Raw genomic sequence first — 14,939 nt, 5'->3', positions numbered from 1 at the left:
ACAAGAAAGGAATATAGACATTATTTTGAATTTGGTGAGTAGAAAAGTGTTTTAGAAAGCTACTTAACTTAAAAGTAAAGTAATTAGTAATGTGATTACTTTCCAATGAAGTAATTCGTAAATAATCTGATTACAATTTTAGAGGAAATAATTTGTCATTTGTAGTGGATTACTGTTTTTAAGTAATTTACCCAACAGTGGTCTTGACAAACTCTACCTATCTAGTTTGATTAGTATTAGAAATATTTTAAATAAAATGTATCTTTGAAAATAGATGACAGCTGCAGCTCCAGACAGCTTTGTGGAGGAAATCAAGCTGCCACGGAGAGAATGATCCAGTTTGGCAGAGAGCTTCAGATGCTTAGCGAGCAGCTCTGTCGCCAATACGGCAAGAATGCAACTCACAAAAAGATGCTGCAGGTAGGAGGAACGGAGGGCAAGAGGTCGACAGGCTTGAGAAAGTGATCAGGGAAAACATTAGGGAATTTTTTTAATTGTGATTGCCAGGCCTGGAAAAGTTGTGGAAATGTAATTTAAGAAAAATATTTATCAACCAAATTGAAGAGAATTTTCTCTGTCCATAGTGCAGTCTGTATAAAATGAATTAAAAATCCCTATCCAGTAATCACACACAACTTTGGACAAGAGGTTTAGGATCCCTGTGTGATAAACTGCCATAAATGTGATGTGAAGTGGATATTGATTGTGCCCTGTGACCACTGATTTTCTAACAGTCAACAGCTGTTCAAATGTTTTGAATTATTGTAGTTTTTACAACAAATAATAATAAAGGGGTCTGTTTTTGACTTTGGACTTTATATGACTGCAATGATACATAAAGCATTAAACTTCTTTTAACTCTTCTGCTCAGCAGAGTGCCTATATTACTCAAACCCCTGTTGCATAGTACAGTGGCAAGAAAACGTATGTGAACCCTTTGGAATTAGCTGGTTTTCTGTATTAACTGGTCATAAAGTGTGATCTCATCTTCATCAAAGTCACAAGTACAGACAAACACAGTGTGCTTAAGCTAACAACACACAAACAATTATAATCTTTCATGTCTTTATTTACTTTTCCCATTTACTTTTTCTTGCTACTGTATGTACAAAAGTTTGCATACCCTTGGAGAATTGGTAATATATGTACCTTTTTTTAAGAAAACACGAGTGAGCAGGCAAAACACATTTCTTTTATTTCATATGGGATACAGATTCAACTGTAGGTTATAACAGAATTGCACAATCATAAAACAAAACATGGCAACAAAGAAAAAAATGAAATGACCACTGTTCAAAAGTCTGCATACCCTTAGTTCTTAATACTGTGTATTGCACCCTTTAGCATCAATGACAGCGTGCAGTCTTTTGTAATAGTTGTCTATGAGGCTGCAAATTCTTGCAGGTGGTATAGCTGCCCATTCGTCTTGGCAAAATGCCTCCAGGTCATGCAAAGTCTTTGGTCGTCTTGCATGAACCGCACGTTTGAGATCTCCCCAGAGTGGCTCGATGATATTAAGGTCAGGAGACTGTGATGGCCACTCCAGAACCTTTACCTTTTTCTGCTGTAACCACTGGAGGGTCAACTTGGCCTTGTGCATAGGGTCATTGTCGTGCTGGAAAGTCCAAGAGCGTCCCATGCGCAGCTTTCATGCAGAAGAATGCAAATTGTCTGTCAGTATTTTCTGATAACATGCTGCATTCATCTTCCATCAATTTTCTCAAGATTCCCCGTGCCTTTAGAGCTGACACACCCCCAAAACATCAGTGAGCCTCCACCATGCTTCACAGTGGGGATGGTATTCTTTTTACCATAAGCCTTGATGACCCCTCTCCAAACATAGCGCTTATGGTTGTGACCATAAAGCTCTATTTGGGTCTCGTCACTCCAAATTACAGTGTGCCAGAAGCTGTGAGGCGTGTCAAGGTGTTGTCGGGCATATTGTAACCGGGCATTTTTGTAGCATTGGCGCAGTAAAGGCTTCTTTCTGGCAACTCGACCATGCAGCTCATTTTTGTTTGTCATATTGTGCTCCTTGAAACAACCACACCGTCTTCTTCCAGAACAGCCTGTATTTCTCCTGAGGTTACCTGTGGGTTTTTCTTCGTATCCCGAACAATTCTTCTGGCAGTTGTGGCTGAAATCTTTCTTGGTCTACTTGACCTTGGCTTGGTATCAAGAGATCCCCGAATTTTACAAGTGATTGAACAGTACTGACTGGCATTTTCAAGGCTTTGGATATCTTTTTACATCCTTTTCCATCTTTATAAATTTCCATTACCTTGTTATGCAGGTCTTTTGACAGTTCTTTTCTGCTCCCCATGGCTCAGTATCTAGCCTGCTCAGTGCATCCACGTGAGAGCTAACAAACTCATTGACTATTTATACACAGACACTAATTGCAATTTAAAAAGCCACAGGTGTGGAAATTAACCTTTAATTGCCATTTAAACCTGTTTGTGTCACCTTGTGTGTCTGTAACAAGGCCAAACATTCAAGGGTATGTAAACTTTTGATCAGGGCCATTTGGGTGATTTCTGTTATCATCATGATTTAAAAAGGAGCCAAACAACTATGTGATAATAAATGGCTTCATATGATCACTATCCTTAAATAAAAGACAGTTTTTTTGCATGATCAGTCATATTTTCAAAATCAATGCCAAAATTTCACAATTTCTGCCAGGGTATGCAAACATTTGGGCATAACTTTACTTTCCCCTGTTTGGTGCTGATGTTAATAGACACATGGAAGTGGAAAGGTTACAGTGTGTTGCAGTTCACTTAAGCTTCTTTGCCCAGTGTATTTGTCTGTTTGTGTTTAGGATGCATTCAGTCTGCTGGCGTACTCAGACCCCTGGAACTGCCCCGTGGGCCAGCAGCTGGACCCCATGCAGAGAGAGGCGATCTGCTCTGCTCTCAACAGTGCTATTCTGGGTAAGGTTTTCACATACACACACTGTTAACATAATCACTTACCAAGGCTTATAATTAAACACAGCCACAGTAATAAGACATGAAATATCTGGTTCAGCAAGTGTGTGATCAAGTGAGATTAAAGTACTTTTGCTAATTAATATTTTTAGTTGTAGATATTTAAAAGTGCAGAAGTAAAAACCCAGAATTCTTGAAAAATGTGTTAAAGTATACTCGCATGACCAGAAGACTCCAGTCATATCAGTACCAGTTTCCCCAGTATTGAAAATTTTGGCCCGTTTCCACCTGGTATTAAGATGCGTTTCAGGTGATTGGATCACATATGGTCAGGTGAGACACAACGCTGTTTACACCTGGTCACTTTAAATGCGTCTCCTGTGATCACTTGTGTTCGGATTTAGAGGGGAGGGTCTCTGTTTCATGACAACATACATCAGTCATTATGTCACTGTGTTATTGCATGAAATTAAACCACAACAAAATCAGAAAAGACAAGGAAAGTGCGGAAAAAAATGGTCTGCTGTTTCTCCCAGATACGGATGAAATTTAGTCTAAGCACAAACGCAGCATGTCAGGCAGAATTATCCATTATTTTAGTGGATTACCTCTATTAAAGGAGCTTCAGGTGTTCATGTTTGTCATCTGTGTTGATAACAGACACACTAAAGAAGATCTGTGAAGCTCTTGTGATTGTCTATGTATCTGCTTTTTAAAATTTTCAGATCGGACATTTATTTCCTATTAAAGCCGCTCGTAAACAGCAAAGTGTAACAGCTCTTGTTTTAGTGCAGCGGTTTATTGACAGGTGAGGGGCGGTGCTTCACTGCTGCCGGGACGCGTGCAGGACGGATTAGAGTTTACATCTCAATGCGATGTGGTCATATGCGTTTTTGACCACATTCGTATGTGGTGTCTGTGATCCGATCACAAAACATTTTAGACCCCGTTTAGACCTGTATTTAGGGCTGACCACATGTGATCGGATCACCTGTATCTTAATACCAGGTGGAAACAGGTCTTAGGTTGCAAGTTAATCATTAGTGACAAATTTGCCTGCAAATAAGGTATTTTTACAATGCCATTGGTAACCAAAAACGTCCTGGTTACTTTCATAACCTCCGTTCCCTGATGGAGAGAACGAGAAGTTGTGTCGATGTAGTGAAACTAGGGGTCACTCTTGGGAGCCCCGAACACCTCTGCTTTTGAAAAAAGGCCAATGGGAATTGGCGAGTGGAATTTGCATGCCACTCCCCGGATATACGGGTATAAAAGGAGCTGGTATGCAACCACTCATTCAGGTTTTGTGCTGAGGAGCCGAGACAAGGTCCCGGCCATTTCAGCGGGTAGTTCAGCATTGTGGCAAGAGGGACACAACGTCTTGTTCCCTCCATCAGGGAACGGAGGTTACTAAAGTAACCAGGACGTTCCCTATCTGTCACTCACTCGACGTTATGTCGATGTAGTGACACTAGGGGTCCCTATACAAAATGGCACAACTAGCTGAACTGTGTTACGTGGACTGGCGGTGCGAGACGGGCAGACCACTGTGTGCCTCATAGCCAGCACACCAGGCCGTCACGTAACCTCCCCCAATGCTCTTATGAGCGTCGAACGGTCCTTCGGGGACAAGTCGACTGCCCAACAAATAGGGACAGGCTAGCCTGGAGCCATAAATGTCTACGTTGGGGGGGTGTGACTCCCAAGGGGAAGATACCGCTGAGACCAGACCCCGCCCAGAGAAGGGGGGGGTTATTTCGTGTGGAAATGCATCACATGGTCTTACCGAGTCTTGTCGGAAGTATGTCATGTGGAGAAGTCGCATGGTAGGTCCTACGCTGGGGAGGGGGTTTCTACAAGCATGGTGACCAGGGGGCAGAGGGGCCTCTGCCCAAGGAAGATGCAGTTTACCGACAGGGAAATGATTTTGCGGAAGATATATCACATGGGGTCACCTATGGGGAACCAGCGCATGTGGAGCACCTACCCCAGTACAGGGCTTAGTTAGCACATGTACTGGGTCGGCAGCGTGTTTCTCCGCAAACTTGTCTTCCACAGGGCTAAGGAGGAAAGTCATCCATGGATCACAACTTGTGAACACGACTGGGAGTCAAAGGCGCACATCTTCACCCCATGGGAAGGGAAAGGCGCTATACGCAAGCGGTACACCCGGCCAGCTGTCCCGGAACTTACCTGTTCGGACCTGACAACACACGGGACGAAACCGGCTCAACCTGGAGATTATAGAACCTCACAACCTCCAGCCTCTCCTGCAGGAAGGAAAACACCGATCCGACTGCGCATCTCTGGGGGTCTTCGTGTCGGGAAGAACACCACTTAGCGAGCAGACACCACTTCAAAGCATACAGGCGCCTCGTAGAGGGAGCTCTAACCTGAGTGATCGTGTCTATTACGCGGGTGATAGGCCACTTAGGTCTTCTGCGTCCCATCCAAGGGCCAGACGTGGAGATTACAGAGGTCTGGTTGCAGGTGCCAGATGGTGCCCCGTCCCTAAGAAAGAAGGTCCTTTCTCAGGGGAATTCACCGGGGGTGGGGGGGGGGCTGTCGTGAGGAGTGTGAGATCCGAGAACCACGTCTGGGTGGGCCAGTAGGGTGCTACTAGGACGACCTGCTCCTCATCCTCCCTGACCTTGCACAGGGTCTGTGCAAGTAGGCTCACTGGGGGAAACGCATATTTGCGTAGTCCAGGGAGCCAGCTGTGTGCCAGCGCGTCTATACCAAGGGGTGCCTCGGTCAGGGCGTACCAAAGCGGGCAGTGGGAGGATTCCCGGGAAGCAAACAGGTCTACCTGTGCTCGACCGAATTGACTCCAAATCAGCTGGACCACTGGGGGTGGAGTCTCCACTCTCCCCTGAGCGTAACCTGTCGTGACAGGGCGTCCGCTGCGGTGTTGAGGTTGCCCGGGATGTGAGTGGCTCGTAGCGACTTGAGGCACTGCTGACTCCAGAGGAGGAGACGGCAGGCGAGTTGTGACATGTGATGGGAGTGTAGACCACCTTGACGGATGATGTACGCTACCGTCGCCGTGTTGTCCGTCCGGACCAACACGTGCTTGCCCTGGATCAACGGCCAGAACCTCCGCAGGGCGAGCAGTACTGCCAACAACTGGAGGCAGTTGATGTGCCAACGCAGCCGCGGGCCAGTCCAGGAGCCGGCAGCTGTGTGTCCGTTGCATACGGCTCCCCAGCCCATCTTGGAGGCGTCTGTCGTAACCACGACGTGCCTGGAGACCTGCTCTAGGGGAACCCCTGCCTGTCGAAATGCTAGTTCGTTCCAAGAGCAGAAGAGGAGGCGACAGATCGGCGTGATGACCATGCGATGTGTCCCATGGCACCATGCCCATCTCGGGACTCAAGTCTGAAGCCAGTGCTGAAGCGGTCTCATATGCATCAACCCGAGCTGTGTGGCAACCGCAGAGGAAGCCATATGCCCCAGGAGCCTCTGAAAAAGTTTCAGTGGAACCGCTGTCTTCTGTCTGAACGCCTTCAGACAGTTCAGTACTGACTGTGTGCGCTTGTCGTGAGGCACGCCGTCATCAAGACTGAGTCCAACTCCAAGCCGAGAAAAGAGATGTTCTGAACCGGGGAGAGCTTGCTCTTTTCCCGGTTGACCTGAAGCCCTAGACGGCTGATGTGCCTGAGCACCAGGTCCCTGTGTGCACACAGTAACTCTCGAGAGTGAGCTAGGATCAGCCAGTCGTCGAGGTAGTTGTGTATGCGGACGCCCACTTCCCTTAGCGGGGCAAGGGCTGCCTCTGCGACCTTCATGAAGACGCGAGGGGACAAGGACAGGCCAAAGAGGAGGACCTTGTACTGGTATGCCCGGCCCTCGAAAGCAAACCGCAGGAAGGGTCTGTGTCGAGGTAAAACAGAGACGTGGAAGTACAACAAGTAAAACAGAGACGTCCTTCAGGTCTACTGCCGTGAACCAATCTTGATGCCGGACGCTCACTAAAATGCGTTTTTGTGTCAGCACCTTGAACGGGAGTCTGTGCAAGGCCCGTTTCAGAACTCGCAGGTCCAAGATTGGCTGCAACCCACCGCCTTTCTTAGGTACGATGAAGTAAGGGCTGTAAAACCCTTTCTTCATCTTGGCTGGAGGGACAGGCTCTATCTCGCCCTTGCGCAAGGTAGCACGCAAGGTAGCAGTGCTCTCGCCTCCGAAGAGAAAATCTGAATGAGTGGTTGCATACCAGCTCCTTTTATACCCATATGTCCGGGGAAGTGGCATGCAAATTCCACTCGCCAATTCCCATTGGCCTTTTTTCAAAAGCAGAGGTGTTCGGGGCTCCCAAGAGTGACCCCTAGTGTCACTACATCGATACAACATCGAGTGAGTGACAGATAGGGAACTTTTGTTTTGCATGTCAGCAGTCAGTATATGGATAGTTTTCAATATTAAGTCCAAAACCACTGTTACCAAACATGAACAAAAATTACTTGGTGCAAGTTTAATTGCTATGATGGCTTCATATCTACAATCTTTTCCCTCATGTAGAGTCTCACAACCTGCCCAAGCAGCCTCCTCTCATGCTGGCCTTGGGTCAGGCCACAGAGTGTGTGCAGCTGATGGCCAGGGTCCGCTCTGGATCCTGCTCCTTTGCCAGAGTGGACAACTTTTTGCTTTAGTGCCAGTCCAGGTGAGAGCCCCTTACTACTTTCTGAAAAAAAAAATTGTGTGCTCAAAGTCTAGTGTGACAACGCCTTAAGGGGCTGTTCAGACCGAATTCAATCTTGCGATAAAAAAAGCTAGACACAGTGCAACAAATATTGCAAAACTCAGGTGTCTTGAGCCCGTTTTAAAAATCGCAGTTCTTTTTAACTTGACACAGCATCAGAAAAACATGATGCTCCTGTGCGAGATGATAAAATGATGGAAAAAGGAGCTCTTAGCACTATTTGATGTATAAAACATGCCCAGTTGGGACTTGTGATAGAAAATTTTTCAGCCTAAGTAAGACGCATGGTAATTATCACAGAAGCACACCACGTGGCTTCATGATTGCTGTAACAAAGCGAATAGCCACAGTCTACCAGTCAGATTAATATTTGTGAGGATGAGCGTTTAAGAGATTTAATGCCCATTTCAATGAATATGCAACCTATGGGGAAACTAGTTCTTTCAATTAGTCAACCTCCCACTTAAACTTTGGGAAATGTTTAATGTGTCTTGAATTGGTGCAATGTTAGTGCATTTGTATCTTTATACTGTGGAAGGCTTTGTTTGGAAAATGTTTAATAAAGTATTATACACTGCCTGGCCAAAAAAAAAGTTGCAGTTGGATTTAAATAAGCAGATACTTAAGAGCCTATGATTGGATCATTATTGCAGTGATTAAAATGTTTCAGCTGGCAAGAATTCATTTAACCCTAACTGATGCAGTGTGTAGCTTCTCATTTCTTAAACAACCATGTCGGAAGACATATCCCGTGGTCGTAGAAAAGATGTTACTGTGTTTCAGAAGGGGCCAATTATTGGCCTGCATCAAGCAAAGAATCCAGAGATTGCTGAAATCACTGGAATTGGGTTAAGAACTGTCCAACGCATTATTAAAACCTGGAAGGATAGTGGTGAACCGTCAGCTTCACGGAAGAAATGTGGTCGGAAATAAATCTTGAATGATCATGATCGGAGATCACTAAAATGCTTGGTGAAGTCACATCGTAAAAAATTATTTGGAGCAATGGAAAAAGGTCTTGTGGTCTGATGAGTCCAGATTGACCCTATACCAAAGCGATGGGCGCGTCAGAGTAAGCAGGGAAGCGCATGAAGCGATGTACCCGTCACTGTACAAACCTCTGGAGGCAATGTTATGATCTGGGGTTGCTTCAATTGGTCAGGTTTAGGCTCAGCAACTTTATGCTGCAATAAAATGAAGTTAGCTGACTACCTGAATGTACTGAATGACCAGGTTATCCCATCACTGGATTTTTTTCTTCCCTGATGACACGGCGTATTCCAGGATTCCAAGATTCATCGGACTCAAATTGTAAAACAATTGTTCACGGGGCATAAGGAATCATTTTCACACATGAATTGGCCACCACAGACTTCTGACCATAACCCCATTGAAAGTCTTTGGGATGTGCTGGAGAAGACTTCATGGATGGTTTGACTCTCCCGTCATCAATACAAGATCTCGGCCAAAAATGTATGCAACTCTGGGCTGAAATAAATGGTGTGAAGTTGCATAATGTTGTTGAAACAATGCCACGTCAAATGCATGCCATAATCAAAGATAAAGGTGGTCCAACAAAATATTAGAGTATGTGACATTTTTTGGCCAGGCAGTGTATTGTTACATATTGTTTTGTTTTCTTTCCTAAGATGGAAATTAATGCATTTTGACAAGAAAATAAGTATATATAGTGTAAAATTTCAGCACTTTCAAAATCTGTGAGTAATCGTGATTAACTAAAAAAACTAAATGCGATTAATCGCAATTTAAAAAAAATTATCAACTGACAGCACTATTATATATACATATATATATTAGGGCAGCACAATTAATTGAAATTAAATCGAAATCACGATATGACCTTGTGTGATTATTAAATCGCAAAGGGCCACGTTTTAATTAAATGAATAAATAGTCTGCTGGCTTTAAAGTTGATTTGCGCTGCTCTGTCCAGTCTGTATTAAGTTAGAGCATTATTACAGTGTTTTCAGAGCAGTTCTGTGCTCCACAAGTCCATCTCATACTTACAGTAACAGAATTGCTTAGAGTTTGGTTCGTTTGCTTACGTGCGCTAAGTGCTTTATTTACACTAAACTGGCGCATCCTGCATTAAGCTTTTTTTTTTATCATCTGCGGTAGCAGCATCTCAGTCTCCGCCAGGCATAGGTATCATAATAATAATGCGGAATACAAGATGGGATATAATCCAAAAATCTTTATTAAACGATTGCTGCGCAAACAGCTCAGCAATTAAATGAAAGCGGAACTAATATTACCAATATCCAACTAAATGAAAAGGAAGGAACGTACATATAATAAATCTATATAAATATTTAGATACTTTAATATGCATTTTAAATGCATTGTTAAAATTAAATAAAATAATGAATAAAAATAATTAAATTAAATGATGACAAACTAACCAAACTTTGACTTTAAGTTTAATAACACCAATGGGTTATCAGTTCAACTTCAGTTTGATGTTAAGCATCGTTCTTTAGGACTATATGATATACATTAGAGAATAGTTTGTATAAGCCTACTTGTTTTTAAGGCCTAGAGTAAAGAGTAAAATGGAATATTTTGTGTTTATTTAATTATTCAACCAACTAACCAACCGTATTTTTGACAGTAAAAACTAGGCAACAACTATGGTATTACCAACAGGGCAATTCAGTTAACAGTGACATTGAGCAGAAAGCTTACATATAACCAGTTTTGACCGAGCTGCTGATAAAAAGTTAAATGATCAGCATCGGACAATTAGATGAAAAGACAATTGTAGATCAGTATCGAATGTTAAAATCCTGATTGGATTATTCTTAATATTCAAATTGACTGGGTTTCAAAAACGAATGGTGATGATTAGTGGGCTGAGACCCTATCACAAAATGGACAAAACAGGTACACGGTGGATGAGTACAATTGGAATATAAAGAAGACATTGTTTTTTCTTTGTTTCAGTTTATGTATTTATTTGTTGGTGGGTGAATAAAAAAGTCTCAGTTTGATTCCGAAGTGTGAAAAAACCCCAGTAGCATTTTGGCAGTTGAATATATTAAAAAACGTTACCTTTTTTTAAAATTATTTTGTCTATCATAATCACAGTTCAAATCGCAATCGCAATATTTTTCAAAATAATCACAATATGACTTTTTGTCCAAATCGTGCAGCCCTAATATATACAGTATATTAGAATTTGTTTGAAGGTTCAGAAAACAGCTTCATTTAAAAACGAGTTTTCTGATTAATATTTATTTCAGGCTTTATAGGGTTAATTATGTTACATGCAAAGAATGTCAAATAATATTTTACTGTTTCAAAAAGTACAATAATGTCACATACCTAATTTGATAACTTTGATCCATTCACCCAACACCGTAAGTACTGAGATTTGCACTGTCAGTGAATAAATCCATTGTTCAGCATAATTTCAGCCAGAATGATAAAGTTTTCGCCTCTAGTACAAGGATTTCTGGATTGTAATCTGCCCTAATATAACTTTTAATTTTAATAAACGAAGATTGCATCTGTACAGTAGATGTATATCATGAGCGAGGACAATTCTGTTTTGCATTTTGCTTGCAATTTCACTAGAAAGCAGCACGAGCAACAGCGGAGTGAGAAGAGTGCGCGTCTAGATGCACGAAAGAACATCGCTTCTTACTGTCACTCAGTGCCACTGATGACAGCCGCAACGAGCACTCAATATAACATTAAGAATAACAAACTCCAGTGCCGGATCACCACTTATTATAACACATGAACGAAATGGAAACTCCTGCTCAAGAGCTGGAGATATTTTTTCTGCATTAGACACTTACCTGATGAAAGCTATTTCAAAAAGTGGTGGTCACAAAACCGGCAAAGTCAAAAAGTGGTAGTGACATGTCCAACCAGTCCCACAAATAGATGACGCCTGTGTGTGTGAGACATGGCACAATGGAAAAACAAGTGAAAACCATCGCAGACAGATGCAAAAACATGTTTGGTGAACGGCCCCTAATGCTGACAATTCACAGCTAGATTTCTCACTGGCTAATTTAATTATATATGAACTTAGACAATAACAATTTTGGAATATTTTAAGAAACCCAGGCATGATTACTAATATTATAGTTGTTAAAAACACAACATTTGTGTGTTTCTTTCAGGCAATGTTCAGAACAACTAAGAAGAAGACTTTTCAAATCGGTTGCCATGACGAGAGCACACGTTTGATATGGTGTGTCGCTTGCCGTTTGCCAGAAGCAGCCAAGCAGAATGAATAGAAACATTAGAAGAGAGGCTTCTTTTTAATTTAGTATTATCAAATACAAATTGTGTGACACTATTTAAAGATAATGAATTATTCTGTTTATCTAGTCATTTTTATTTTAGTTTATATTTTGTCTGTTTGTTGTGCTCATCATGAAACAAATCAACCTTCCGGCTCGTTTTTTTCAAGGGGGAATTCAGTGCATAGTATTTCAAGCATACCATATCAACGATATACATAATGGTAAGTTCCTACTGAAAATACGAGCTACATACTCTGGTTTTCTCAGTCAGAGCTCAGGTATATAAAACAAATGTTTTGTCGTCAGAACGAGATATTTGCAGAAACAGGTGTTGCTTTACCAGACCATACTGTGGGGTTTAAAGCAGGTCCTTTTCTATGTACAAGCAAATTCTGTAGGTTTTTTTGGTTAACTTTAGCCACCCCTTTAGGAATTAGATGGACATTAATGTTGTGCGTACAGGAGTTTTCATGTGCCCTGGCGATGTTTTCATTGGAGTATGTGTGTGGGACAGGGTGAGATAATGCATGGCTCCTAGCATCTCACCTTTTAAGCTACCTTAGTATCTCAAGCACCAGCACAACTTTCATTAGACAAAATCACACAGTGACGATGCAGACTTGCCTTTGGGTCCAATGTAGGTGAATTATATTTTTAACTGTAGATGTTTTCCCAAAATAAATCTATTTTACCAATATTTTATCATCTTTATAGCAGTGGGTATCATGCAAACTTTTTTTTTTAAGTTAGGTATATTGAAATTAACCTGTGGTTTTCAGATTTCCTGGCTGTACAAAATAAAAACTTAACGTTTTTACAAAGAAAATGAAGGTCAGTAGTTTGATTACTGAAAAGCTCCAGTGAAGCTTGCAACTGAACTTCTTATACCAATTCTGTAAGTTTTATACCCATGTCACTTTGTTGATAGTTTTCCTGTTAGATTAATGACTACAGGCTGACACCATTTCAGCTATTGTTATTAGTCGTTTCATTTGCTGTTAAGTACTGTTGTTAAAGTTTTGTTACCATTGAATGCACTGTACTTCAATTAATGCACATGAAGCATTACTGTATCTGTCTACCTCTCCTGTTCAGTAATGGAGGGATGGAGTAGGAACTTGCTGTATGCAAGACAATTGACTGACCCTAGGTTCCTGCAAATGAACGGAAAACGCTAATGCAAAATGTGTAATTATTTAGTAACTAGAACATCTCCTTAAATTGCAAATGTCTGTGTTGCTCTAGAACTTCACCGCGACCTCATATCTGTGCAATTGTTTTGTCCATTTCTCCTAGCTCTCAACAATCTCTACTTGGCCTTTATAAGTAGTATGTAAGTGTGATGTTAACAGTAGTTCAGGGACTTAATGCTACACTCTTTTTATTTCCTTCTAGCGGCCTGTGTATTCTCTGTCGGACATGGCGTGATGTCACTCTCCTTAGCTTTTCTTTGAACTGATTGGTCCATGAAGGAAAAACTGTCAGTCGTTCCCATGTCAACCCAACATTTCACACAGCTAGCACGCCACCATGGTTTTGAATGTAGCTTAGCCAATTTTACTCTCATTTTATGTCCCACTTTTTTGCTGCTGGCCATCATGAGATTGATTGTTACATTCCCTCATCTGCACCTGCTTTGTAAACTTCACTTATACCTCATTTACTCTTTGGACAGTGCTGTCTAGCTTCTTGTATCATGTCAGGCATTCACATAAAAGGTCTGTGTAGTGCAGTTACCATTTTGGTAGGTCACTGAGGTCAGAGGTCCCAGGCTCAACCTTGCACATGCTCCTCCTCAATATCTAAAATAAACTCTGCCTTTTCATTTTTAGAGGCTAGGAGTAAAATTGTGGATTAACACATCCTCATCCCCAATAATCTCAGTCAACTCATTTAACAATTTCACTCAAAAAGATGGATCATTTTGATTGTTAAGTGGTGGTATCTTATTTCATGGGGATAACATGCATAACTTTTACACAGCCATAAATGTTTATAGATAATGGCTCATACTTCTAATGACCTGTAAGTAATAGATCTTTGTTTTGGGATGGCTTTTTAATGCCAAATATGTTTTGGAACTCATCATAGTCTAACCGCCTAAAATGTATATTGTTGTTTGAAAAAGAATCCATCTTAGAACTAAAAATTTGGCTTTAAGTAGGGACCTATGTACATATGTGGAAGTGAAGGAAGTAGCCAAAATCCTTCTTTGTCATGTGGTGAAATTCCTGCCTGAAATGACAAGGGGCAGGAAAAATAGAATGGAGTACAGCAAGCTGTGCAAAATTTACTTCTATTATGATTTTCATTTTATTTGAGTTTTCTTTTAGAGATTGTGAAATGAGTTACTCTCTACTTAGCATGAACCTTTAAACAAAAAAACAAAAAACAAAATAAAAAACATAAAAAAGAAAAACAATAGAAAAAAGGGAAAAAAAGAGACATACCTATGTAATGGAAACATTATAAAGAAATATTGTACTCATTTAATTTTGACAGAATTATTTTTATTAAAATACACATCCGTGAGCATATGGTGTCTGTCTTTTGTATTATTTTGCTGTTGTTTCTTTGCATATTATTAAAATCAGAAAAAAACTACTATACTAATACCACAATACTGAGTAAGTAATAGTTCTGAGTAATTCAGATGCAACACTGCTCTAACAAAAGTGTTTTTCATCATGATGTGTTATAATATAATACATGCACTGTAGAATAGAATATTATATTAATAATAATAATTAGGTTCAGTTTAGTCTCTTATTTACATGCTAACACTAGGATCTATATGGTTGAGTTAAAATGAATTGCCTGTATTGTCTCTGTTTTATGCAAAGGTTATGAGGGAAGGTCAAGTCTGATAAATGTGTCCTGTGACGTTCATTTTCATATAGCAGACCCTTTTATTCTAAGGAAATACTGTATAGGGCAATTTAATCATAAGGAGTCAATAACATTCTAATTGCTTTTCATCTATTTGATGTAATTATGCTAACAGTTCAAAAATACAGTTTAGTCAAA

At 41.1% G+C, this 14,939-nt stretch overlaps 1 protein-coding gene across 7 annotated transcripts in view; it reads left to right on the top strand.

Moving 5' to 3' along the window:
- The window catches only part of LOC127455958 (ran-binding protein 10-like), a 57,102-nt gene extending 42,653 nt beyond the window's left edge, over positions 1–14,449 (top strand). For 5 of the 7 annotated variants that reach the window (XM_051724176.1, XM_051724174.1, XM_051724175.1 and 2 more), the window contains 4 exons: positions 275–420; positions 2,825–2,936; positions 7,452–7,593; positions 11,787–14,449. In XM_051724176.1, the coding sequence (XP_051580136.1) occupies positions 275–420; positions 2,825–2,936; positions 7,452–7,582 (389 nt within the window). In that variant the 3' untranslated portion in view covers positions 7,583–7,593; positions 11,787–14,449. The remainder of the gene's footprint in view (positions 1–274; positions 421–2,824; positions 2,937–7,451; positions 7,594–11,786) is intronic. The other 2 variants (XR_007899765.1, XM_051724172.1) reach the window with 2 other exon arrangements.
- The last annotated feature ends 490 nt before the right edge of the window (positions 14,450–14,939 follow it).

Source organism: Myxocyprinus asiaticus, chromosome 18 (genome assembly GCF_019703515.2).
Source record: "Myxocyprinus asiaticus isolate MX2 ecotype Aquarium Trade chromosome 18, UBuf_Myxa_2, whole genome shotgun sequence".
In the NCBI taxonomy this organism is placed as follows: Eukaryota; Metazoa; Chordata; class Actinopteri; order Cypriniformes; family Catostomidae; genus Myxocyprinus; species Myxocyprinus asiaticus.
This window is presented reverse-complemented; position numbering and strand designations above follow the sequence as displayed.